This window comes from Asterias rubens, chromosome 16 (genome assembly GCF_902459465.1).
Source record: "Asterias rubens chromosome 16, eAstRub1.3, whole genome shotgun sequence".
Classification (NCBI taxonomy): domain Eukaryota; kingdom Metazoa; phylum Echinodermata; class Asteroidea; order Forcipulatida; family Asteriidae; genus Asterias; species Asterias rubens.
The window spans coordinates 10258377-10285709 of record NC_047077.1 but is presented as its reverse complement, the minus strand read 5'-3'; the positions used below and the strand labels follow the sequence as shown (position 1 = coordinate 10285709).

Here is a 27333-nt window from a genome sequence, read left to right as displayed (position 1 = left end):
TGATTTTCCCCGCTTAAAACTCCCGCCAGAAGCTGTTTCGCTGACCTAAATAGTTGGAGTAATTTTTCTTTGTTAACTGGAACAATCTGGGTCTCGAAAACACCTTGTCTGCGCATAGTTTAACAAAGTAGCAACTCGCAACATCGAGATCCGCTGTTTAATCACCTGCAGCAATTCAAATGAATGTAAATATGGGAATTTTTTAATTTTTTTCTTTTACAGTTTCTTCCACTTTTTGTTTTGCCAGAGATCATTTACATGTGGCCTTCAAAGAATGTAGTCATCAAAAGTATAAACATCATTTTTCTTTTTCTAATTGTACTAATTATTTTCATTTGGGGATCGTTTGATCATTACAAATGACAATGCAATTAGGGACCTTACAGTTCTAAGCGGACAATTATCTCTTTTGTTCCCGTTGACGAAGCTGAGTTTGACAATTGAGACCTACTGAGAGTGTAAAACTACCATGGAGATAACATTGTCATTTGCATCGCGACGTCCCAATCAAACTGTCTGAAAGTAAAAACATTCTCGAGCGAGTTAAAAGTGTTTGTCCTCGGAATAGTTCTCGCCACTCTAGGCTTATTGTGGCGCCGAGCTGTTGTTCGCTGCAGAGAAATGTAGTAACTCTGCACCCTGTAATAATGATGTGCACGAAGTGGAAGTGCGGTCAATTGTGGGTGGTTTTGTTAGTTTGTTCATTATTTCTACTGCTCAGAACTAAAGGCCATTGGTGCAATTTGTAAAGATTTCGTAAAAATGAATAAGTTTGAGCTCCTGGTAAATGGTGTTTAGAGGTGCCAGAGATGTAGTAATTGTGAACAGCTCTGCAATGTGTTAATGACGTACATGAGGAGGAGGAAAGGTGACTGTGGGTGTGTAATTGGTAGTTTGTTCAATATTTAGTCTAAAGGCCCTCAGTGCAAACCGTCAAACTGCTTTAAAATACTTTTGAGTTCCTGGTAAATGTTCAACTAAATTCACTTCAAAAATAGTTTATTAAAGAAGGGAACTGAATAACACATTCCATGATCTAATAATTAAAAACAATACATCACATAGGAGTAAACAATAAAGAGACAAACAATCAAACTGTATACGTTGTCAAAAATACCTTGGAAGACAACCAGAAAGCATAATGTGGTTTAGAGGTGTCTTTTGGTAAAGAGATGTAGTAAAGGGGAATGACTCTGCACCGTGTTAATGATGTGGGAGGAAGAGGAGGAGGAAGAGGAGGCGTGAGTGTCACAGGGTCGTTGGGGAGAATATCAACAAGCTACGAGAGACGAAGAACAGGCGGGCTGTCTAGGTGGTTTCCTGGCTCTGTTCAATCTCTAGATTTGGTTTAACGAGCCATTGAATCGCTGAGGAATATCCGGCCGGAAACAGAAAAAAACTGTGTCGATCTCAAGACTGGGAAAAGGATGTGTTTAAAAAAAAAAAAAAGAAAAAAAAAAAACGCTGTTTGATTTAAATTTTGAGACATTTCGGACATGTGTATGACAAGGAGTGCAATTTAAAAAAAAGGGTGTTGGAGTTCATGTCTGTTTTTTTTTTTAAGAAAAAAAGTTGTATTTTCCCGCATGCCTCAACCAACAAAATGACAAGAATGGTCTGATATAGGACGAGACAACTGTAAAATCACTCCATGCAATAGCAGAAGTAATGTGTTTATTGTTCCAACATATCACGACATCGTGTTGTTGTTACAACATCGGATACTCTAGTACGTGATAAAACCGCTCTTACATAGGTAAGACACTGAGGCAGGTATATAGTCTTCTCCTCTTTCTTTTCTGAAAACGACAATAGCTCAACCTACCGACAGAAACGAGACAAAATAACGAAAATGGAAATGCTTGATTGGAGTTTAGCGTGTCTGGGATTGCACTTGAATGAACGATTGATTGAATTGTTGTTGTAATAGTGTGTATACCTTAAACGCGCAAATCATGTATAAAGGAAAGGTATAAGTTCGGTAATCAATCTTAACATTTATGAAAATAACAACTTACTTGGTGAGTAGTACAGCAGCTATCGAAAGTATAAATCATTTTAATAATCACCCCCCCCCCCCCACCCCCAATCACAAAAAAAACGTATCACTACACAAAACAAAACGGTAGAGGTTCTTTTTAATAAACCATGACCAATAATTGATACCGCAATTACTACACAAAACAACACAGTACTTTTAAATAAATCTAGACAAATAATTGATACCGGCATTACGTCACCGTCAAGTCGATTGTTATACTTCTTTACATGGGCCAAACTACTAAGCACCAAAAATTGCTTGGCATTAAGTATTTGGCCTTGATAAAAACAGGATTAGGAATAGCCTAACAAACAATTTTCAAAAAATTCTCAGTGTAATCAAACAACAGCTTTTTACCAGTTACAACAAATGGAGATTTGGCTGGTAGTTCTGTTTTTTAGCAGGGAAGAAATTTCATGCTAAGCAAGTGTTGATGCTTAGCAGCTCTATAAAATTGGGCCCTGGTCATTGTTGTTACCATGCCCCAGCTAAAAGGTCAAGCAGGTAATGGTTTTGTAATAATACACTAATTAGAACGACCGACGAGTCATTTGATTTGCCAATTTGCGTTGCCACGAACTGCGAAGTCCCCACTTACAACTTTATTCGTGAAAAATAAAATATTTAACAGAATTTATAGACCAACAAATAAGAAGATGAACAAAACCGCAGAGGCGTTTTCCAAACACATGTGGTGCGACTAATTGCTTTTGCATTAACCGACAAATCGGTTGTCCATTTTAAATAGAGAACTATTAGTCATTCCAAAGAACCGGCGGATCTCGATTTGCATTGCACCTTTTAAAACTTTGTTTTCCCTTTTCGTTATACTGATGTGCGGAGGTAAACATGTTTGCAAGGTTAAACACATGATGACAGCTTTTTGTGAAGAAGGTTGGAATGTTGAGCAGTCTTCGAAACAGCAGTCTTTTTTTTTAATTAGGTCCATTTTAAGGCGCGAACTTCTCCATACATGCATTTTCAGCGCAGATTCGAAATTTCGTTTCAAATTGACACCAATGTGCGGGTAGACTTCAATCCGTTTAAGTCTATCCGCAAATACACAGAGCAGACTCCCATATGGCCACAACAGAGCAGTAAAACGAATTCGAATCTGGATTTTCAGATGCAAGACCATCCAGCAAAATCGAGAACAAGTGAATACACGATATATAATACATCAACGACGTTCATTCGCCGTCTATCATGTTTTTATTTTTTCAAACTTTTATAATTCTCGTGTCAATCAAGTAAACAATTGTGACCGTTTACATCGACGTTTTATGTTCACAACATCATAGAAAAAGGTCATATAAGTGGGTAATTTTTATTTTATTTTCGTTATTTATTTATTTTTTTTAATTTTTTTTTTTTTTTTTTGGGGGGGGAATGTCACGGAAAGGATTACCTTGATTACGTCAGGTTTCCCCCAAGTAGGGAGCTTTTCCCTGCATCTAAATAGTTTAAGACGTCTTTTTGGGATGGGAATATGTCTTCGGATGGTTCAAAAGGCGAGGAACTTGTGTTTGCCCGTTGATTGTATGATCAAACGGATATACATAATAATGAGGAAGAAAATTGGGACGATGAGATCAAGGTTGGGAGGATAAGACACCGATGTTTTTGTGAGATTGTATTAGTTCCAATTACTACTCACGAAATGGAACTTTCTTGATCGGATCTTCCCATATCACCACTTGCAATTAGACTTTCAATAATTGGCTGTTTGGATCGTTTTTCCCCAATTTCTTTTTGTCATGTTTGTAATTATTATTACCAAGAAACCTAAAAACAGGCGGAGTTGTGAGCATTTGCTTGCTAAACAATTATTTTAGAAGTTCGATATTATTTTCCTGTTAGGGTTTGTAGATAAATCTTGAAAGTCATCAAAATGTCACACTTTAACTGACGCGATTGCAATTGTAGTAAAGTTTACACACTTTGCAATCCGGGTTTAATTAAGGTAGCATAAATGTAATGTAACAGATTTATCAACTACCCCTTAGCAAGAGTATTCATGTCAGTTAAGACATTGATGTCCATTGTAAGTGGGCGCTAAAATAACCAAGGAAGACATATCAAAAGAGAGGGCCTTAACAGAAGACATGGTTTTGGACACGAGCGCCGGTTCAACTTTTGTTACGACCGACAGCCGTAGCCTGAAAGACACAGATCGATTCGCAGATGTTACGACCAGCAACGGATGTAAAGATAACCTAGCCTTGGCCACAATGAGTTGCCACCGACCCAGTTTCTCTCTGACAAGTCCTACGTATCTCCACGACTTCTAAAAATAAAAACCCAAGATTTGACTCCCCACTTTACCAAACATTCTGGTTTAAAAGCCAGGCAGTCTATAGAGAATGCATTACATTATATCAGTGGACGACCAGTCCCGGCTCCTAAGTTCGCTTAAAGGCACCTGGAAATAAAATAAAAAATTCTTCAAACATTAGAGTATATGTTCCTGAACAATAAAATAATTTTTTGAGTAATTGTTTTTGACGAGTTATATGTTTAACAAATTAAATAAAGTTGTGTGGGGGTGACTCTGCCTACCCCTTTTGTGACGTCAATCGATGAAGACTTTGCCTCGATCGAACATCGAACACACGTACGTGCAAGTACATTCAAGTCCTGGACGTGAGTTTGTACGTTTGAAAAAGTTTTTTTCTTGCATTTTTCCGGCAATGTCGACCAGGTGTATTGCTGCTGGATGCCGCAAAAACAACTAAAGATGGTGTCAGTTTGCCAAGTTGTCCGGTCCGACGTCTTTTCCAGCGCTGTGCGGCAAACACTTCGAGCCATCGTGCTTCGAGAATCCGGAATACACTACACATTTTTACATGAAGAGAAAAGTTCTTTTCTAAAACATGACGCCATCCCAATAATTTTTCCAGCTAGTGGGGAAGTCGAAGAAGGTACCTGAAAGACGTAACGAACCTAAAGGAGCATTTGCCTAACGTGAAAAAAATCAGGTATTGTTTCAACTTTGAGGGCATGTTTTTAGCTTGCGCCTAGCGTCACTATGCTGTGTTGGCACTGCATGCGATTCATCGCGCCTCGATTGACGTCACGAACAGCGCCCTCTCGGGTCGGGCTTTTTTTCCAATTTGTAAATAACATGGAAACTAATTTATGTAAACCTTAGTTAATTGTTTATTCATATTCCACTCATCAAAACACATATTTTAGTGACAACAGCTTTATTCAAGAACTTGTCAAGAAAATTTCTCCAAAGTGTTGTTTAAGAAAACACTGTGACCGAAAATCCTCGTCGAAAGAGGACTTCGCTGCTGACACGTAATTCCTCTAAAACCTGCCGCCGAGCATTCAACTAAACAACATTCTATGTGTCGCTGTAAACGGCTGACAAGTAAAAGTGTTCCATCACGCTCGATGTTTTTTTAAACATTTCTGTGGAGTATTTGTAATACTTACAGGGTTTCAGTGTAAGTGTTGCTTATAAAATATCCACTGTTTATAATAGAGCGGCAAGTTTGAGGTGATGGGATTATGTGTCTTTGATAATACAAGCATTTAATTAGACACACATGGAGTAGGTTACGAGAAATTTATTTTGCCGTTGGGGCCCGTCACATAACTGTATTTAGGTACCGGCATTATGCATTGATGTCACGCAATTTGAGTAATTTTGAGATTCGTCTGTTATTATACCTATACTTTCAAAATGTTCATAAGCAACGATTGTGTTTCAAAAAAACTTGAACATTTTATCAGATTTCTTTCATCCACAAATGAGCACGTTTGGGTAATACTGAATCAACATTCAACCAGTATGTCCACCGTAACTGTTGTTGTTTTGTTGGTGTTATTATTTGCCACGGTTTTCAGATATTTTATTGCATTTGTATTAGTTTGTCTGTAGGCCTATATAAGTTTTATTAAAATAAAAACTGTAGTGATTTCTTTTTGTTTTATCGATATTTTTATTCAAAGAAAAACAGTCAGGGGCCATTTTATGACATACTTTGTGTGTGTTCGTTGCGTGCCGGCATTACGAGCGTATAGCCATACACACTTCAATCACAGGGCACTTAGGCAAATGTGTACTAGAATGAACTTAGCGTGGTATTTGGTTGTTGTCGGCTTATTCTAATTATTCTAACATCAATCACAAACATCTTACTCATTTTTAGTTAAAAAGGATTTGGGGAGATTAAGTGTTCGAAGTTTTGCCCCCATACTTAAAACCAGAGTGCATTTAATCCATATTTATTTTAGGATTACATGTAAATTGTATTCACAAGTGAAATCAATATTGTGTACTTAAGGTCTTACCTGCGTCTTCTCGGCAAATCTTATCCTTGTGGTAAATGCGGTCTGTAACGACAATAATTTAAGCAATACATTAACTGATATACGAGATGGATTGCATGATAGAGGTGGGGTAGAACTGTGGCCGACTTACTTCGATAATACCCACTCAAACGTTGAAACGCTTTGCAGACGTCTTTCACTGTCTTCTTAATTTTGTTTTATTAGTTTCTCTATTAAGTGTCCTCTCACAGTCCTTGTTGGAGCGATATTGAGCCTATAAATTACACGAATTGTAACTCTCGACTTATTGAAATTCGACCTGAAAGTCCATTGACTGTAATAAATCAGTGCTAATAAAACTTAACGTCTGAAAATGTGAACACTCATAGGCTTAAACATAATATAAACGTGAGTATTAAGTGTATCTATAAATAAATAGTAAACTTGCGGCTACAACCATGTGTAAATATCTCTTTTCTGAGATTGTTGGCTCTTAACAGGGCCACGTGTCGTATCGACGTTTCGAACAGTATACCCTGCTCGTCTCCAGGGGAAAACTGGATTACTGCTGGTGTATAAAACGTTCAAAACGTATGACCTGAGTAACTCGAACTCAATTGTGTCCCCTTTGGAAATAAAAGGATGAACCTATCACTCACACAGCAGTCTTTTTCTCATACAACCAAGCACGAAAGGGTAAACTACCCAAATGTATGCGGTATTACAAGTAGCAAACCTTCCCAGAGTAAACATAGGGTGTCTTTAGCTAGCTGGAGTTGACGTGTGGAAGATAATACACTAGTCACAATTATTTATTTTGTGTGGAAGTTAATCAACCCGTTTTAACTGCCCGAACGGTTCAGTGAAGTTTTGACACTTAGGTACTTCGAGTCTATTTTGCATAAACAAAAATAACCACACAACTCTATACGCAACCAAAAACAACAAAGAAGGTTTACGGTAATACAAAGCAGTGATAATCCCTAACATAGTTTAGGTGGTTCTGAAAAGAACCGTTGGTTCTTAAACATTCGGGCGCTTCCGTGTGAATAAACTTCAACACAAAATAATTAACATTCATGACAATAAAGATGTTGAGTACAAAGCTCACTGATTACTGGGGGAAAAAAAAACACACAAAAAGAGTCTGGGTTTTCAGACGCAAGACTACGGCATCGAAATAACCGAGAAAAACAATGTGGACACGATATTTGAAATCTTGTAAATATAGTTATGTGTAACCCACACTGAACTGCCCGAAGAGTTAAGAGGGGGTTTGGACACTCGTGTTGTCGCCTGCGGTCTGGGGGTTTGAACAGGCCTTGTCGTTCGTGCGAACATTATGAACTTTGGCTAAGTCGGTCTTTTCACCGGGGCACTTAGTGTGGAACGGGTGAGTGGTACTAGAGGACAGGTCAATCCATCACCTCATAAAAGGCTTGGACTGTTTCAAGTAGCTCTTGGTCCTATTTAAAAAAAATAATGACCTACCCGAGACCGTCAAAACAAAAAACAAAATGCTTATAAAGGCGATTGTTATGGCTGAACACTTTAAACGTCACGTTCATTTGACCTGTAATCTCAGTCTGAAAGTTCAATGGTCAAACTTACGCAGAAATAGAATCAAATATATAATTTTTTTTTTTTACATTTTTGTATGACTTTGTTTCATTTATTCAGTTGTTGATATTATAACCTATACATTTACTTGACCTAACGAGCGGAGGACAAGGGTTTTCAGCACGGGGCACATATGATATTTTGCACACATGTTAGAAACGGATACGGGAGCTCATACACGTCGTAAAAAAACGGATACTGTTTTGCAGACTTTTAGTTGTATTTTTGTCCCAGATCAAAAACATTTCCCACGGAATTGCTTCCACTGGTTTCGTGCTTGATATAGATAGAAAACTGTTAGTCATTTAGAAGCAAAAAAAAAAAAAAAAAAAAAACGATGAGAAAATGCAAGGTTTAAAACACACCTTCATGTTTTTCAAAAGAAAACAATACTCATGATGAATGCGAGCGCACTCAGGTGAAACAACCTATAGTTTGCGAAACATGATCCAATACGCGGCCGACGTGGAACGGATACGGTTATCATATCCGTCTCTATCTGTATCTGCACGCTTACGAAATCTCTCTACTAGCACCCCTTCCCCACTGGTAACGCCACCGTTATCTGAAAATGGAACTCGGTCATTAAGCTATCAATGCCTTTCTTAATCATTCAAATACATGACCCTTAACAAACCGCACTACACTTTCAAGAGGATTCAGCTAAGAACTTATCTCTGAAGTAAAGCAAGAATCGCGATTTAAAAATGCGAAAGATCAGTTCCATTGATAGAACTAGAGTTATAAACGAGCTCATACAAATTAGAGCACAATTTGGTTTTGGAGTGAGATAGGTTTTAAAACTTCAGAAGTATTACACTTCCAAGATGACTAAAGCGCAAGTAAAATTTGGAGTGAGATTTAAAACATAAGGCAACTTATACCATTTATCAGATTGGCACTTCAATCTAATGAGGGGATGCAGTACTCGAATTATTTAAAGGTTGGCTCTAACGAATGCCCTCAACTTGAGGCTCAAGAGGGCGCTATTAACAAAAATGGCTGCACCCATGGACAATCGCCATTTCTCTTTTTCTGAAGCAAGGTGGTTAACAAATATCCAACTATATGATACCTCTAATAGACGGTGAAAACCTGGTACATTACAAAATAACAATACGCTACAAAAACATGAAAAGAATGAAATGTTTTATTTTGGGGGGTGATGGTTAGGGTTTGGTTTAGGGCTAGGATTAAGATTAAGGATGGGTTAGGATAGGATGTTAGGGTTATGAACGTGTATCGGAACATAAATGATTAATGGAAGTAGGGTTTGTTCTGAAAAGAAATGCGCATGCCTCGCCATCAGCCTCCAATATGACAACATAGATATACACATTTTACTGGCAGGCCTACCTTTTTGATCACCATAAATTCTTGTTGACTATATTATAGTATCAGCATTAATTTCACGTTCCAGTTTGTTTCAATATAAGGTATTTATTGATGTGTTTAATGTCTAAAAATAATCACCATTACCTAATACTAACAGATAGACACTGAAACATATGTCATGTGTCTGTCTCATCAATGTCCATCGGGTTTTTGTTTTCCTCCCTTCTCCACTTTTTTTTAATCTGAAGAGATTAACAATATACGGCTACTATAGCAATTCAAAGTATATCAGTATGTGTACTCATATCGCCTGTCAACATGAATGAGTTAAAAAGGCACAACAATACGAAGTACCGTTGTCTTATATGCAGCACGCAACAAGACTCGAGACAAACAATACCAAACGCGCTCAAGACCAAACAAGACCACGCCCCATCCCCGCAAAAAAAAGAAAAAAAAAAAAAAGGTCTTCAACTTTGTGAGTTATGTGAAATATTATCTTATACCTTTATAAGGTTTAACAATCTATTGCTGTACACTTTGACGTGCATTACACAAGACACGAGACCTTACGAAGCAATTATCGCCAATTAAGTGTCCTGCTTAAAGGACCCAAGTGTCCATTAAACTGGTACTCAACCCACACCCTGCTAATGAAAAACCCCAGAGCTTGTGTCCGGTTCGTTTGACCACTCAGTAATACCCACATGATGAACACAAAGCAGGGTGACCATTAGCAAAATGACCAACACACGGAGTAGAAGGCGACCGTCTTTGTGAGAAGATTTCTACCCATTTTATAAATATTTCTTAGATCAACCTTTGAAGATCCTTGTGTTGGTCCTTTTGCCTACAAAGTCACCTGTTATGACAGGTTATTTCCCTTCAGGTTCACGTCACTGAGTGATCAAACACAAGGTCTGGTGATTTGAACTGAATTGAATACTCTTTGAGTGTACGAACAAGCTTACGCAAACGTTCTGTTTCAAGCAGTATACGTTTTTTGTCAAAGAGCCAAGATTTATCGTAACTGCAAATCAATCGTAGTTACTAAAAGTAAAGTGTGATGTCACATACGGAGAATTTTAATGCTATTTTAAAGTCGACCCCATTTCATGATTTTGTTTGTGAGGACACAATCCCATTCTACCGTAATTTCCTGCGTAAAAAGCGCTCCGCGTTTAATTAGAGGCATTGTCCAGAAAATAAAAAAATAAGATTCAAGTCTCACTGTATAAGGCGCACTTCGGATACGACGCACTAGTGTTCATAGGTTTTGGAGGTACGTCGACCACGTCAGAGCCAATAGGTGTTCCATCACAGAGGCCGATGCATGAATATTCATCCAGTGAGAGCTGTTCATTGGCTCTGACGCGGTCGACCGGCCGATGTACCTCTAAAACCTACGAACACTACTACGACATCAAGACACAGGGCTCGCCAGGTGCAAAAAACTGCTGGTACATCAACATATACAGGGGTCATTGTCAGAACTCGGTAACCCTGTGACTTGTAGAAAGAAAAAAACGGGGAAAAAGGGAAAAAAAAAAATAATAATAATAATAAATTTAAATTCAACGAGCCATGATGGAAGCCGTCTATTGCTTGAGTGTTTTCAACAATGGGTGGCTGCTACCCCAAGGCTAGACTTTTTTGTATCATGATTCATTGGTCATTATTTAAGGAGCAGTAATTAGTGGGTCGTTTTATCCAAGAATCGACTCAGGAAAATGTTAAACTGTCCATGTAAGTATTGGCTAGGTGATAAAACAAATTTCAAATTCGCCAACCCACGTGGAAGCCGTCTGTAGCTTGAATGATTTTAGCAATAAGTGGCTATTAGCCCAAGGCTAGGATATAAATGTTAGTTTCATTATTAATTAATAAAGGGATAGTCACTAATGGGTTGTTCTTTCCAAAAATCAACTCAGGAAAACTCGGAACTGTCCATGCAAATCTTTATTGGCTACGAGATACCAAAAACATTAAAATTCGCCAAGCCAGACGTCTGTTGCTTGATTGGAATTAGCAATGAGTGGCTATTAATGCCCAAGGCTATAACGTGTATGATGAACATTGTTCATTTGTCATTATCAAGGTAACAGTAACTAATGGATTGTTGTATTCAAAGAATCAACCCCATCCAAGTACAATTTCAAATTGTCCATGCTATTCGGCTGTCTGGGGTTCACAATATTTATTTACACAACTATTTTTCGAAACTGTACAAAGGCGTCGCCGAGTGTGTCAAGTTTAAATACACACATTGTTGATTTGCGTACTTCCATGGAAACAATAATTGAACTTTACATGTTTTAACTATGGAAACAAAATATAATGAAGTAACAGTAATTAGGCAGGACAATGTAATAAATGGTGCATGAGGCTGTTTTGATAAACAAAAGCTGTTAACCAAAACCCAGACAGACAAAGAAGCAAAACAAGCAGACAGACACGCAAACAAAGTGACTGGAGACCAAAATACATGACAGCTACTCTACTAATACAGCGTTTTCCAGGACAAACGATCACTGGCTACCACGAAGCCGTTGTGGGTTTTGAGGGACAGCTGACGATATCTTTCCGTGGAATGTCCTTGAAATGGTCAAACAACGACACGACAAATGTGGCAAAGATCCTTCTTTTAGACCCACGGGTGCTTGGAGGCACTACAGTGCTCTCAACCTAAAGTGGCATACAGTGACTGTGCAGCATTTATTAAACTGAACCATTTATATAGAAACCATCGATGGTGAACACTGAATAAGCACGGGGTGCCGGATGCACTTGACTCTTGAACTAACGTACAATACAGTGGTTAAGCTACAATCATCATAATGTAACCTTAGCCTAAACAAATCATTGGTGTTGTTAACCGTAGACAACTAGACTATTTAGTACAACACAAAGGATGAGCGGTCATAAATCATCAAATGTTTATCACTGAAATCAAATTAAGAAATACAATATTGGCATGAACGACTATGAAGAGAACTATTAATCACGTTCAGGTTTGAAGATACGTCGACTTGAGTAACGGAAATTCATTCCGAAAGATTTGAAATGCAATACACTGATAAAGCACATATCACTTTTCATGATTAAAGAAACACATTGCCTTTGATCGGACGAGTTGGTCTATACAAATCGTTTGTAACCGTTTGTTATAAAATGCATATGGTTAGAAATATGTTGTAAAAGTAGAATGCAATGATCTACACAAATATGCCTGGATTGCCGAAATATGCCTCAAATTGCGTGGTTTTCCTTTTACCTCGTCGACTAACACGGTCGGCCATTTATGGGAGTCAAATTTTTGACTCCCATAAATGGCCGACCGTGACAAGGAAAACGTAAAAGGAAAACCGTGAAATTCCGAGGCATGTTTGTGTGGATCATTATATTTTACTTTTTGGTTATCTTTCTAACCATATGCATTTTGTAACAAACGGTTTCAGACACTTTTCAAAGACCAACTCGACCGATCCAAGGCAACGTGTTCCTTTAAGATTGAAGAGAGAGAAGAGAAAACCATTAATCTTCCAACTTGAGTAATGATATGACTTATTTTGCACTTTAAAGCCTCTTATCACTTTTCATGTTTAACACGAGAGAAGACATCTCTTGTCCATGCAGAGATTAGCCTGTGGGGGCAACGAACAATATAGGGCCTACCTTTGGTGATGATGCATGTCGCACATCTTGCCAAATCCTATGATCCCAAACGGACTATGTTGTAAAAACAGTAGATGATGCAACTCAAAAACATATTTACAATTGTCTTATCTTATACATTGCCCATTTTAAGCCCGCAACAAATTGTTGTTAAGATCTATGCTACCCTTTGTCGAAACTTGGCTACATTTTGCTACATTTTGGCTCAAAATCGGTTTGATAGTTCGGTACAAAACTTTGGCCATACATCGTGGTCCAAAATTTGTTGCCAAATTAAATTTTTTTACTCCAAATCGGCGCTATGTGTTGATACAAAACTTGTGCGGTACCACATGTGCTATTATTACAAAGTTGTCATTGTGATGGGAAACGTGATGCGACAACATAGGCCAACAATTGAGGCAACATTCATTGTGACCAGACTTGTCATATTTTGAGGACAGTTTCGGGCCACGTTTGAGTCCGGACCTCATTGATGTGGAGGGTTCATTAAAACAAGTTTTTAAAGCATTGCATGGTGAGGCATCAATATTATTTGGTTTGCAGCAACACCATGTGTGTATCTACTTGCCAGGTATTGCCTTTTATTCTTAAATACTGGACAATATTGGAAATTCCTTCAAATAATTGTTCGCATAAAAAAACTTACTTGGTATTAAAAACGAGCAATGGGTAGCTGTTGATAGTATATTATTGTGAGAAACAGCTCCCTCTGAAGTAACGTAGTTTTTTGAGAAATAGGTTATTTCTTCCCAAGTATTAAAATACACGAGGCCCGAACCTTTAAGACATCTGGATGCACACTCTTTCGTGCAACCTAGGTGTTTTTCTTTCATTACTAACTTGCAACCTCGATGACCAGTTTAAGTTCAAATTTTCACAGATTCGTTATCATTTGTATGCACATGTTGAGATACACAAAGTGAGAATATTAGTATTTTGACAATAACCAAAGGTGTCCAGTGGCAATAACAATAAAATACGTAGACGAACAGATAAGCACGTTTAATGGGGGCTTTGCTATTACTGTAACCTGAGTATTCGACCACTGAGGACCCAAAGCCCGTATAACTTAATAGTCTCCAGGACTTATACATATTTGTGTCAAATTTACAGATCTTTGGATGGAGTGCATACAACCAGGGAAGACGCAGACGTGACTGTCACTTCACTGGTCAACTTAACGCGTTTTCCTTACGTCGTCAAGCTGTGAGTATCTTTATGATGAAGCATCACTCGATCGATTGTGATCGTTTCCCGAGCTCCATTTGCGTGGAAATGACACGACAAGGCGTAATTGGTACTGTGGGGTATACCCGCGGTCCTTTTAAAATCGGCTTTGAAAGATAGGTTCACTATAAGCGTTCTATAGAACTCAGATTATGGATATTTTTTAATATAATAATACCGTATTTTTATGGCGCCAAATTTCTTACTAAAGCAAACTCTAAGTCAATTTATATAAATACATTCAAATTGAAGAATTATGAAATATTCTTCTGCTCAATGTTGATAATTTTTACAGGATAGTCTTCCCTTAAAAAATATTATCTGTTGCAATACTTAAAGGCAGTGGACACTATTGGTTATTACTCAAAATATATTACTCAACTATATGAGAAACGGCTCCCTCTGAAGTAATGTAGTTTTCGAGAAAGAAGAAATGTTCAATGAATTTGATTTCGAGACCTCATATTTAGAATTTGAGGTCACGAAATCAGGATATGAAAGCACTAAACTTCATGTGACCAAGGTATCTTTTCCTTCATTATTATCTCGCAACTTTGACGACCAATTGAGCTCAAATTTTCATAGGTTTGTTATTTTATGCATATGTTCAGATACAACTGGTCTTTGACAATTAACAATAGTGTCCATTGTCTTTAAAAATCTAAATGCTCGTTATATTTAAACTGAGTGTTTACCGGGCCCTCAACCACTACATGTTGTAAGAGTGACAGCACGAATGAATGAATACGCCCCTGACGAAACCACTTTGTGTCCACCGACCCGATGATAATAGTACAGGGTGGATTTCACAAAGAGTTAGGACTAGTCTTATCTCGAGTAAGCACCAGTCACGTGCCTAACTTAGGACTAGCCATGCAATTTGTATATCTCCTAGGACTAGTCCTAACTCTTTGAGAAAACGACCCCAATAGTAGTAGTAGTAGTAGGCCTCCATCCGTCTCGAAAGGCGATGGCACTTGTAACTGGGGGACATTGTTAGGCTAGGGATGGCACTTGCAGCTGAGGCTTGCAAGGCCTACCCGGGAGTGGCAGTCGCAATGGCAGCCCCGAGTGATGAACGTTGAAGCAGCAGTTGGCATATGTTTCCTCTGACAGCGTTTTGCATTGTGTTCATGATAATAAGCTGCTTAATTTCCAAGAGAAGAAACCTTAAGGACCCTATGCTGCCATATGGGCCCAACCATAGGTTAGGATTCTGTATACTTTCTGTATACACACATGATGTGAACGACTAACTTGCAATATCAAACTTACGCAGAATTACATGACGAATATGTACTTCCGGGACGTTGACTCCTAAAATATACAGCATCGAGATACAAAAATGGTTGTATGAACTAAGTTTGTTATTTTGTTATACACCTATTATGCGATTGCCCAACATACAGTACCACACTGACTTTAGAGTCAGTTCTTAGTTGCTCGCTTTACGCTCACATGACGGACAAGTACTTCCTGCAAAACGCACTGGAACATTGACTCCTATTAATGTACAGCAAGTTCAATCTCCGAATCTCCAATATCGAGATGTCAAAGGCTTAAACACTTGCTAATACACACACCTATAAGGTTGCCCAATGTACAATATCAAACTAACTTTAAGGTCAGTTCCTAGTTCGCTTTACGCACACATGACGGACAAGTACTTCCTGCAAAACGCACTGGAACATTGACTCCTAAAATGTACAGCAAGTTCAATCTCCGAATATCCAATGTCGAGATGTCAAAGGGTTAAACACTCGCTAATACACACATATATGCGGTTGCCCAATGTACGATACCAAACTAACTTAACGGTCAGTTCCTAGTTCGCTTTACACACATGACGGACAAGTACTTCCTGCATAACGCACTGGGACATGACTCCTAAAATGTACAGCAAGTTCAATCTCCGAATATCCAATGTCGAGATATCAAAGGGTTAAACACTTGCTAATACACACCTATACGGTGGCCAAATATACAATACCAAACTATTTTTACGGTCAGTTCCTAGTTCGCTTTACGCACACATGACGGACAAGTACTTCCTGCATAACGCACTGGGACATGACTCCTAAAATGTACAGCAAGTTCAATCTCCGAATATCCAATGTCGAGATATCAAAGGGTTAAACATTTTCTATACACATCTATGCAGCTGCCCAGTGTACGATACCAAACTAACTTTACGGTCAGTTCCTAATTCGCTTTAAGCACACATGACGGACAAGTACTTCCTGCATATAGCACTAAAGCATTGACTACCAAAATGTACAGCAAGTTCAATCTCCGAATCTCCAATGCCGAGATGTCAAAGGGTTAAACACTTGCTAATCACACCTATACGGTGGCCAATACAATACCAAACTAACTTTACGGTCAGTTCCTAGTTCGCTTTAAGCACACATGACGGACATGTACTTTCTGCATACGCACTGGAAGATTGACTCCTAAAAGGTACAGCAAGTTCAATCTCCGAATATCGAATGTCGAGATGTCAAAGGGTTAACATACAATACCAAACTAACTTTACGGTCAGTTCCTAGTTCGCTTTAAGCACACATGACGGACAAGTACTTCCTTCATAACGCACTGGGACATGACTCCTAAAATGTACAGCAAGTTCAATCTCCGAATATCGAATGTCGAGATGTCAAAGGGTTAAACACTTGCTAATCACACCTATACGGTTGCCCAACGCACATGTACAATATCAAACTAGCTTTACGGTCAGTTCCTAGTTCGCTTTACGCTCACAATTGCTTCCGGCATAATGCACTGAAATCACTAATGGTGCAAAGAAGACAAATGTAACGAAATCGCCAGATAACTTGGGTCAATAGCCAACCGTAAATACAACCGTACGGTTTTCGCTGAGTAAACCTTTAATCAGAGAATACATATAGATTGCTTTCACGGCAATTTAACAGTACCGTAGCCCATAAACAAGTATCAACTAAGCGTCCAATTGGCTATGTAAGACATCTTCATCCAACCAATAAATCTCTATTGACGTTTCACAGTTTAATCAAAGTAAATCAAAGGTCTCTCCTGGCCCTTTCCAATCTGGTGCTGATGCTCAATAATACTAGAACAGCTAAACAGATGCTGCTGTTAAACAAACTGAAACATTTGGCACTTCAAAACAAACCTGGGTTCAAAAATGTGTTTAATTTGTATAATTAGTTGAATAATGGCAGTATAGGAAACTCATGATGATATGCACAATTCGATATGCAAAAATTTGCATGTTTTGAGAAAATCGCAATTGACGGTAATTACATTTTTACATCACTGGTTCGTTGAGTGTTCATGTATAAAATCTCTGTAAATCTTACATAACTAAGGGTGTTAACTGAGATCTCAAATCATACGTTTTACAAATTGGTGGTATATAATTTGGTTAATGGCTGATTATTTAGGTTTTAACAAGACCGTCTCTTCGTGTAATCTGTTCTCAGTTTGGCACTGTATATACTCAGTGCCTGCAGTGTATTCAACGCGAGCACGTAAATATAGATTTTTAAGGCTTAAGGGTATCCCATTTGTGACCAAAGTGACAATGGCTTACATTACCCCACGACAAGACGAACAAAATTCATATGTTCCCGATTGGAGAACCACAGTACAACAAAAAGCAATTTCAAGAACGTGTGTTTAAACATGTATGTCATGAATAAATCAAGATTCGAAGTCCAGAATCTCGCGGATCAGTTCTACAGGTGCTCAATGAATGCATTAAAGTCAGCAAACAGCCAAGATTTCCACCAACCCTCTTATCGTTCTATATAGCACGACAAACTAAAGCCCTCTGAACAGCGAGAACACCTCAAGCGGTTCAGATTTCTTAAACAAGTTCCGAGGTATTGACCCTTTGGGAGAAATAAGATTAGAAGGAGTGGAAGAAACAGCCAATAATTACTTGAGGATTTGGCATTCTTCTGGAAGCTTGTGATTTATAGACGATGTGACCTCTGACGTCACACGAAAACCATAACATGATTCGCGCGCATACCGCCGGGCAAAACCTTTGTGTTTTGGCAGCCAGCTAGAAAGTGTACGCAATCTTACTTTGACTACGCAACTCAGTGCCCGGCGAAACATGACGTATGTAGTGTTTTGTCAACAGAGGGCGGTTTGAATGTAAACATAGGTCACATCGTCTATACTGCAACCAATCGGTTATTTTTAAAAGCATCATTCATAATTCATGGTTACAACAAGCTATTTGTAATTGCGTTTGCTACCCCTCTAATAAATTTAACAATATCTGTACTTTACATAGCCAACTAAGGCAATTTACTTTTTTTTTTATTGTTATCCCGGAGTCAGAGTTTTAGAATTGATCCGGATCCCTGTTCTGGGACAGGCTTAATCGAAACAAGCTCAACAAAATTACCGGATTTGTCAGAGTTTGGCCTATTACATGAGCACATTGACCTTAAAACGTACATAGGCCCATCCCACCCACACCAAGCTAGCGTAATCAGTTTACTGTTTTCGCAAAATCATGAATGCAACGAGAACCATTGGAGAGCTCTCTAGAGATACTGCATCCGCATCCGCAGATTCTAGCACGACAAAATAAAACCCACAAACAATACATTCGACGATTTAACCCACTAGGGGAGGCAAATATAGCCGTATACTCCCTGCCTTAAAGCTCTACGGTATTGTAAAACTATAATTTGTATCAAGCCAGATCAATCACTGGGTGGATTTGCTAGTAAAGCTTCTCTCGTAATTCAGAAAGCTACGGTCATATCCTTGGGATGTGTATTAAAGGGTGCATCATCTTTGGTATAAATTATATCATACGGAAGCGTCTTGTAGTCACATTAAAGTGTCTATTTTTTCCTTATAAAAAACACAATGTCCACAGATTTACATTAAACTTACACAGTTTGAAGATTATTATAGTAGACAACTTCCCTTGAAATTTTACGTACTGAGGTGCTGCAGTTTTTGAGAAATGAGTAAAACAAATCATTTTCGTCTCAGTTTTAGCATGTAAAAACGTATTAACCAGTTATGCTATGGTTTTGGTATAATATCATAACTGGTTAATGGGATTTGACATGCTTAAAGAATTTTCGTTTTTTTTAGACGAACATTATTTTGTGACTTGTTTTATTCAATGCTCAAAAACTACACAACCTCAGTTAGTAATATTTGAAGGGAAGCTTTCCATTATCATTATCTTCAAACCCTGTAAGTTTAATGTAAATCTGTGGACATTTTGAAAGAGTACCCCAATCCTTTAGTAACAAGTACATGAGATCTCTTGTATTGGTCCATGTTAGATGTTGGCTAGTTAATGCAGATGTAATCAACTGGAATCTTACAAGTAAAATTTGCTTAATTTGACATTTTATTTTCTTATTAAGTGTTCTTATTGTTATTTGTTTTCTCGAAAACTATGCCACTTCAGAGGGAGCCGTTTCTCACAATGTTTTAAACCATCAACCTCTCCCCATTACTCGTCACCAAGAAAGGTTTTATCCAAATAAATATTTTGAGTAGTTACCAATAGTGTCCACTGCCTTTAAGGAGTGTCTTGAAGGTCTATTCTGTGATAACACATGATTCAACTTTTCTTTCAGATATTTGATCAACAACAACATCACCGAAGTGAATCTCGGTAGAGAAGGCTCACTACCATACCTCATGACAGCGTAAGTATAACTATGCACAGTAATCAAATAAATATTGAAATTTAGAAATGTCTGTTTTGCCCTTTAAGTTTGATCGAGACAGTTAGTGAAATATGTGAAGAAAGGGCACCTTTAAAAATCATTGTTGTAAAAAAAAATAATAAACAAATTAACAATACTATGCACTGCTCTCGAATGTTGGTAGAAAAAAAAGAAATGTGGCTAATGTTTCAACGTATTTTTGTCATTTGCTAAACTAACTATGTAACCTACGAAATTTGTGCACATCATTAAATACATTTATCTTTAACCATCTGACTCCAACAGTAAATTAATACTTTATATATGAGTGTGAACACAACCCCTTTTCAATACTCCAACCGATCTGGGGGTCAATTTTACAAAGAAAGTATTACCATGTCCTAACTTAGAACTTGTCCTGGGGGATATTACAAACTAAGGGTAGTAAAATTTAAGTCAGGATGAGTAACTCGTCCAAAGTCAAAAGCAGTCTATTACACAACTCTTTTTGAAATACACCACAGGAGCTTTCGGACTAAACAAAAACAGTTCCAACTTGCAAAGTCATGTGGAAGAAATTTGTCGGGAAAACTGATTTTAGTAAAACTAACTACCCCAGGGCCATGATATTTAAGGGCGGTCATTAATGTTGATTTTTTTTTTACCTGAGAACTAAGAAATGTTAAAGATGTGTATATCGACCTTTTTTACTGTGATACACGCAACTTGTTAAACACAAACTGTTCAAAACAGTGTCATGACATCAAAACGGGTGTTTTTAAAAGGCATTGTTTACCGTCTGGTTAATTTTCAAAAAGCCAGTCATCTCACTTGTTGTATCCCAACATAACATGCATAAAATAACAAATCCGTACAAATTTTGGCTCATTCGCTCATCGATATTGCAAAAACTAAATGTGAAGAACACCTTTGTTGCGCATTGATATGCTTTATGTATGTAGCCTCGCCAAATTCAAAATCAACAACTCTCCAGTGCGCTTTACCAAGGTCATGCGTATGGTAATTAATTTTTGGAATAAATACCAAAAGTACAGAGACTGACTTTACGAGTGATAGTCTCGTAGTTTGTTAAAGGGACACACCGGCTCACCGTTTACGCAATTTAGGGGTGTAGAATCATAAATAATGTTTTTATAGATGGTTGCTGTAAAAAAAATCATCAAAATGTCACGTATTTAGCGAAAAATGATAAAAAAAAAACCAAAGCGGTAAAAGGCCAGCGTAAACTTGTTTCCAGCCGTTGCAACTGTCAAATCTTCGTGACATTGTCGCACAATGTTGTAAGTAGACTGGTGCTTTGTTTATAGCGACGTTTTACTATGACGCAGCATAAGGATCCAGTCTATCCATACAACCAGCATAGACGGATCAGGCAAATCCTTCGACGATGGAGGTAGACCTTCGTGCTTCGACGTCCATCCATCGTCACGAAGAACACAAAGAAACTAACCCAGAATATGATGGGACAGGGACAAGTAAATAAAGCATTCCTGGCCCCAATAAACTAGGCATACTACCGCACAGCCATGATGCAGTTTGGATCGCGATCGTGGCGTAATACGTGCTCCCGACGTGCCATGACCCAATTTCATAATGCCTTCAAAGTGGCACAAAATTTGCGTAGCACAAAATAGTATTGCAAAGCTGAAACTGATTAATAGCCAAATTTTAATTAAATTTGAAAACTTGTGGCTGGTGCCCGACTGAATTTTTAAACAGTAAAGAAAATTTGTAAGCAGTATTTTCTGCTAAACAGATTACACTGATCAATGGGCCCTGTTCACAGTGAAAGATTTTTTTTATCTCGGGGGGGGGGGGGGGAATGCATCTTGAGGGATTCAAAAGCGTCCTTGTGAGAATGTATTTTGAAACGTAAGCGTAGCTGCAAATCTTGAAACGTAAGCCTAGCTTGACTCGGGATTGAAAACGTACCTTTTGATTATAGCGTAAGTGGAACCTAAACATATCTTGGATTGTATTAGCGTAACTGAGTAGCTGCGTAGCTTGAAACGTAACCATTTCTTTTGGAACGTAACCATACTTTTTGGAACGTAAGTATATCTTGGTACGTAAGCGTAGCTGGGTATATTGGAACGTAAACGTAGCTGCGTATGAAACGTAAGCCTAGCTTGGGATTGAAAGCGTACCTTTTGATTATAGCGTAACTGGAACCTAGTTGTATGCGATCATAAGAAGTAACGGAGGTGTACCGACTAACAAACACACGATGACAAACATGTACTTTGTTGTCTGGCTACCAACCCCTCCCAAGCTAACGGTGAGACCCGCACGCTTGGAGTTCATAGCGCCTTGCATTACACCTCCAGCCCCCCCCCCCCCCCCCCCCCCACGAGACACGGCTTGTGCGGTACGGTATAAGCCCCGAGGCTTGCGTTCTGATTGCTCCACGCCGTGGGGCCATATAACAAGCTTCCGTTACATGGACTCTTTGAATGCGAATCTTACGTTGGATTTTTTACCATTATTTACATTTTGTAGCGATAATTTGAATACATGATCTTTTTCGTCAGTTATTCGTTAATAATTTTGTAAAAAAAAGATTTATATTTTGTTTGGTAAGTTACTTTTAGACGGCTGGAAGTAAAACTAGCTCGGAAGGTCACGTGATTGTTTGTACCACTTTTTGGTTAGAACAATCACGCGACCTGCGTTTTTGTCTTAAAATGTTCAAAAACGGCTACATTTGATGATTTTTTTTAAGGACTGTTCTTCTTCATTCCTGGAAGACCGTTGAAGTCATTTCTTAGTCTATTATTGTATAGCCCAAATAGCCCAATTCGGCCAGTGTGTCCCTTTAAAGAAGGAGAGTACTGTCCGTGCAAGTTGTATATTGTATCTGTCCGGCCTTGCAAATTGAAAATATCAAAAATTAAGTTTCACGTTACCAAGTTATCAAAGTACAGCACATATCAATGGAACGTTCTGTTCGGGAAAACAAACGTTTTAACATGACCACAATTCCCCAAGTCACGACCGCAATTTCCCTTCAGCAGTTGTAATTAATACAGTAAGTCCATTCTACTTGAAATGAGCGTCCAGGTGTTTTGCAAATTAAACTTGTACAGAAGTTGAAGCTAAATGATATTGGAAAATACTTGGTAGAATGACGTCAATAAACATGCTTCTGGCGTAAATTAATATGGAAAAAACACCACCAACAACAAGATCAGAAAACAAACCTAGAAGGAACATGTGTTTATTTCCCCAGCAATTTTAATTAACAAGTGCAGGATATTTAGACAAAATATCGCAGCCTACCAACGAATGCCACCTAAAAGCAATCTGGGGGGGTCACGTAAGCTATAGATAACAGTTACGCCTATGCTTATGGCGCCATAAAGACACTGGAGACTTTAGGTAGTTGTCCAGTCTTCTAACTTGGTATATCTCAACATATTAATAAAATAACAAACCTGTGGAAATTTGAGCTCAATCGGTCGTCGAAGTTACGAGCTAATAATGAAAGAACAACCACCATTGTCACACGAAGTTGTGTGCTTTCAGATGCTTGATTTCGAGACCTCAAATTCTTAACTTGAGGTCTCGAAATCAAATTCGTGGAAAATTACTTCTTTCTCGATGACTACGTCACTTCAGAGGGAGCTGTTTCTCATAATGTTTTATACTATCAACCTCTCCCCCACTACTCGTTACCAAGTAAGGTGTTATGCCAAGTAAGGTGTTATGCTAATAATAACAACAATAAAAGTGCATATAATTATCACTAACAACTTGATAAAATCTTATACAATTATATTTCTATCTTTTCAGGGACTTGTCTAAAAACAACATCCGGAGCCTTGAGGCAACCTCATTTTTGGCATCCCCAGGCATCGTACATCTGTGAGTAAATAAAAAAACACTTTCTACTTTCCTCCTCAATGTTGTTTGTTGCTGCATAAATAAGTGCCGTGTTTAAAGACACTGGACCTTTTTTTGTAAGTGACAAAGATCAGTCTTCTCACCGGCTGTATCTCAACATATATGCAGAAAAAAAACCTGTGAAACTTGAACTCAATTGGTCGTCGAAGTTGCGAGATAATAACGAAAGAAGAAAAACAAACTTTTCACACGAAATTGTTTGCTTTCAGGCGCTTGATTTCTATACCTCACAATCTAAATCTGAGGTCTCGAAATAAAATTCAAATGAAACAACGGAAAATTATTATGTCTCAAAAACTACGTTTCTCATAAAATTTATATTTTGTCGTGCTAGATACCAAGAGTGCCAGTTTCTTTAAAAGCTCTCAAGAAAGACAGACACAAAGTCATCATGGGAGACACTTGTACAAACATTTATTGAATTCCATTCACTTGTAACAACGTAAATTGATCTGCAGAATTTCTAAGATGTGTGGTGGGGTCAAGAATGAACAATTGTTTATGAGGACCTAGTTGTATTTGATTACATCCATCTTATTCTGAGGGCCTTTATGGTCAATGCAGCTGACTCGGGAAAATAACTGCACGTTTGAAGAGATAATTATGTTGATTGATCGACTGGATAATCTGTTTATGGTAATTCAGGCAACGCACTAGTAGTTTTAATATGGTATTTGATGTGCTATTTTCCAAATTTGTATGACGTTTTTGTCCTTGTACCCTTGTGTGCCTTTGTTATAGTTACTGTCTGGATTGCCTTTAGATGGTGATTATTTTCGCTGTTTGGTTATCCGCAGGCTTGTTCTCTGTGTAGTCTTATTTGTATTTCCTATTATTTGTATGTACTGTTTGTCTGGAAATAAATAAATAAATAAATTAAAATAAATAAATAAATACTGTTTTCACACAGTGACAGCATTTGTCATCAATATTAAAGTTTGTAGCCTTTTTGTGGTATGACGGACACATTAGAGAGCACTGTTTTGGTGTTGAAGTAATAATTTACCCCAACCGTGTCGTAGCATTGTGTACATAGTCTCAACATGGCTTTTAGTGAGGTATCAATATAAAGTTTAGTTTGAGATAACACCGTCAGTGTTTCAGTTAGATTATGTCTTGCTTTTCATATTCTACTACCGCAAAATAGATTTTCGGAATTCGGGAGACTTCTCAGTTCTTAAAGCCATTGAACACTTTCTGAACAGAACAACAATTAAAAGTTCACAGATTTACAAATAACTTACAGAGTTTACAACAGGTTATGGTGAAATATTTCCCTAGAAATATTGTTCCATGAAATGCTTTACTTTTTGAGAAAACATTAACGGATTTATTTTAAACACATGTCATGACATGGCAAAACGTGCGGAAACAAGGGTGGGTTTTCCCGTTATTTTCTCCCGACTCCGATGAACGATTAAGCCCAAATGTTCACAGGTTTGTTATTGTATACATAAGTTGTGATACACGAAGTGTGGGCCTTTGGACAATACTGTTTACCGATGTTGTGTGATTGCTTTAAAACAACTGCCCTGCCTGTTTAACATTTCCTGGGTCGGAAGGTATCTACTACTTTAGCTTTCAGTGGATCGAGACGACTTCTCGTTTATGAACTTCAATTCCACGGAGTGAGCTTTTAATTTTTCTCAACGTTTCGACTACAGTTTGCACGTTGTAAGTCTTCTGTGCGGCAGTATCTGCAAAAAACTTGGGTGTTAAATTGATTATTCTTGGTATCTATATGTGACAACACCAACATGGTATTATTTACCCACATTACTATATCGTTTGTGAAATTAACACCATGACAGTGTTGTCACGTATAGATACAAAGAGAATCAATTTAACATCCCAGTTTGTGTGCAGTGTTCAACGTTACGTGTGTACATGTTATAATGTTTAGTTAGTGGGACATGCCATTGATTTCATCTCCGAACCTACACATAATGGACAAATCGAATTGCATCCTAGATGACGCTTGTATAATTGTATTGCGAGAAAACAAAAAAATCTGCAACGGTTACTTTTTATATGAAAATATTTATTAGATAAAAAGTATTAGTAAAAGTCAGAGTAAATTTTCGAAAAATGTAATTATAATCGCGATCTGAAAATGTTAATATTTAATTTCACGAGACGAAACTGAGTGACTCGATTACATACAAACACACTCCATTTAGACCACAGTGGTTTAGCGAACAGACAATAGCTTTGCATTATAACATAACAAATGCATTTTCAGAAAGAAACAAAGGGAATACTCTGAAAAATCCTAGGCGAGAGCAAATTTGAGGTCCGTTTGGTGATTGTGTCCGTGTGTTCGGGTGGGGGGGGGGTGGCTTTTAAAGTCCTGAAGCGGCTACATACAATGATTTGTAGGCAGCAGTTTGGGGTGATCTTCTCCTTGGTTTATGTGACAGTGTACACAAGGAAAACAATGTAAAGCATTGTTTTATAATAGCTCATTACAGAGTCATTGTCACTTGGAAAATGTAACAGTAATTCCATGAAACGTCAAGCAAAGATAACATCGAAAGATAGCATAAACAGATCGGATAATATCTTGTACATTAGAACCCTATCCACCGTGACACGAAGTCGACTCTTTTGGACAAACGGGCTGGGCATAATCGATTCAGGACCTACATTGCCAAGCGTTTATAATAATTGGAAACTTTGGAACGCTAGGTGGCAGCAGACTTACCAAGTTAACTGCGTTGGGGTTCTTAGCATACGCTAAAAGTCTCTCAATATCCATATTATAGCCTATATGCACAAAGCCCATACTACAACACACATCTTGGGTAACTAAATAATTCAAGATGCAAAGATGAACGTCATTTGGAGTTTTAAAACATACAACAATGCCAATATGCACAAAGTGTACGGCAACTTTTGAAAATCAGCGCGCCATAACGGTTAACGATGTTGTTGGACTCTGATTTCACCCAGAATCCTTTGTACGCCGATCAATCGGACATGCATATTGGACTCCAATATTAAACCAAAAAAATGGAAGCATCGCGGCAGTACATTTTGGGAAACAGTGATTAACATTTAACGCGCAATCCACCAATCAATGGCAAAGATATCTGTCTGGTATGCAATAGAAAAATAAAGAGAGGAAAACAAAATACGTCATTTAATAAAAAAAAAAAAAAAAAAAAAAAAATAGAGATTAACTTTTTCGAATCCGTTAATGCATGTTAATCCGGAGGTCGTTTGTTCGAATCCCACTCTAGTCAATTCTCTGTTCAACCCCCCCAAATCATTAAAATTTTCTGTCATCATCACCAAGTTCACTTTAAGTTCCCTCTCTAAATTCACCAACCGTGCTTGTTAGTGTCATAAATTCTTCACAAGTTAATGGTGCATTCGTAATTTATAGTTTAACATGACTAAACAATGTTATTTATTGCACACACGGTAAGCTTTCCATGGATGATTGATGTTGATTACTGGTAATGTATACTTCATGATCCTACAAAAGCGAAATGAAAACACTCTGTGTAACGAATTGTAAATACAGCTGCATATGGTTTGATGTAT

The 27333-nt window shown here is 37.9% G+C and overlaps 1 protein-coding gene across 1 annotated transcript in view; it reads left to right on the top strand.

The window, feature by feature from the left end:
- Positions 1–27333, top strand: part of LOC117301104 (relaxin receptor 1-like) — a 98957-nt gene that overhangs the window by 26812 nt on the left and 44812 nt on the right. Inside the window, exons 4-6 of the mRNA XM_033784990.1 lie at positions 14069–14161; positions 19789–19860; positions 23674–23745. Of these exons, the coding sequence (XP_033640881.1) occupies positions 14069–14161; positions 19789–19860; positions 23674–23745 (237 nt within the window). The remainder of the gene's footprint in view (positions 1–14068; positions 14162–19788; positions 19861–23673; positions 23746–27333) is intronic.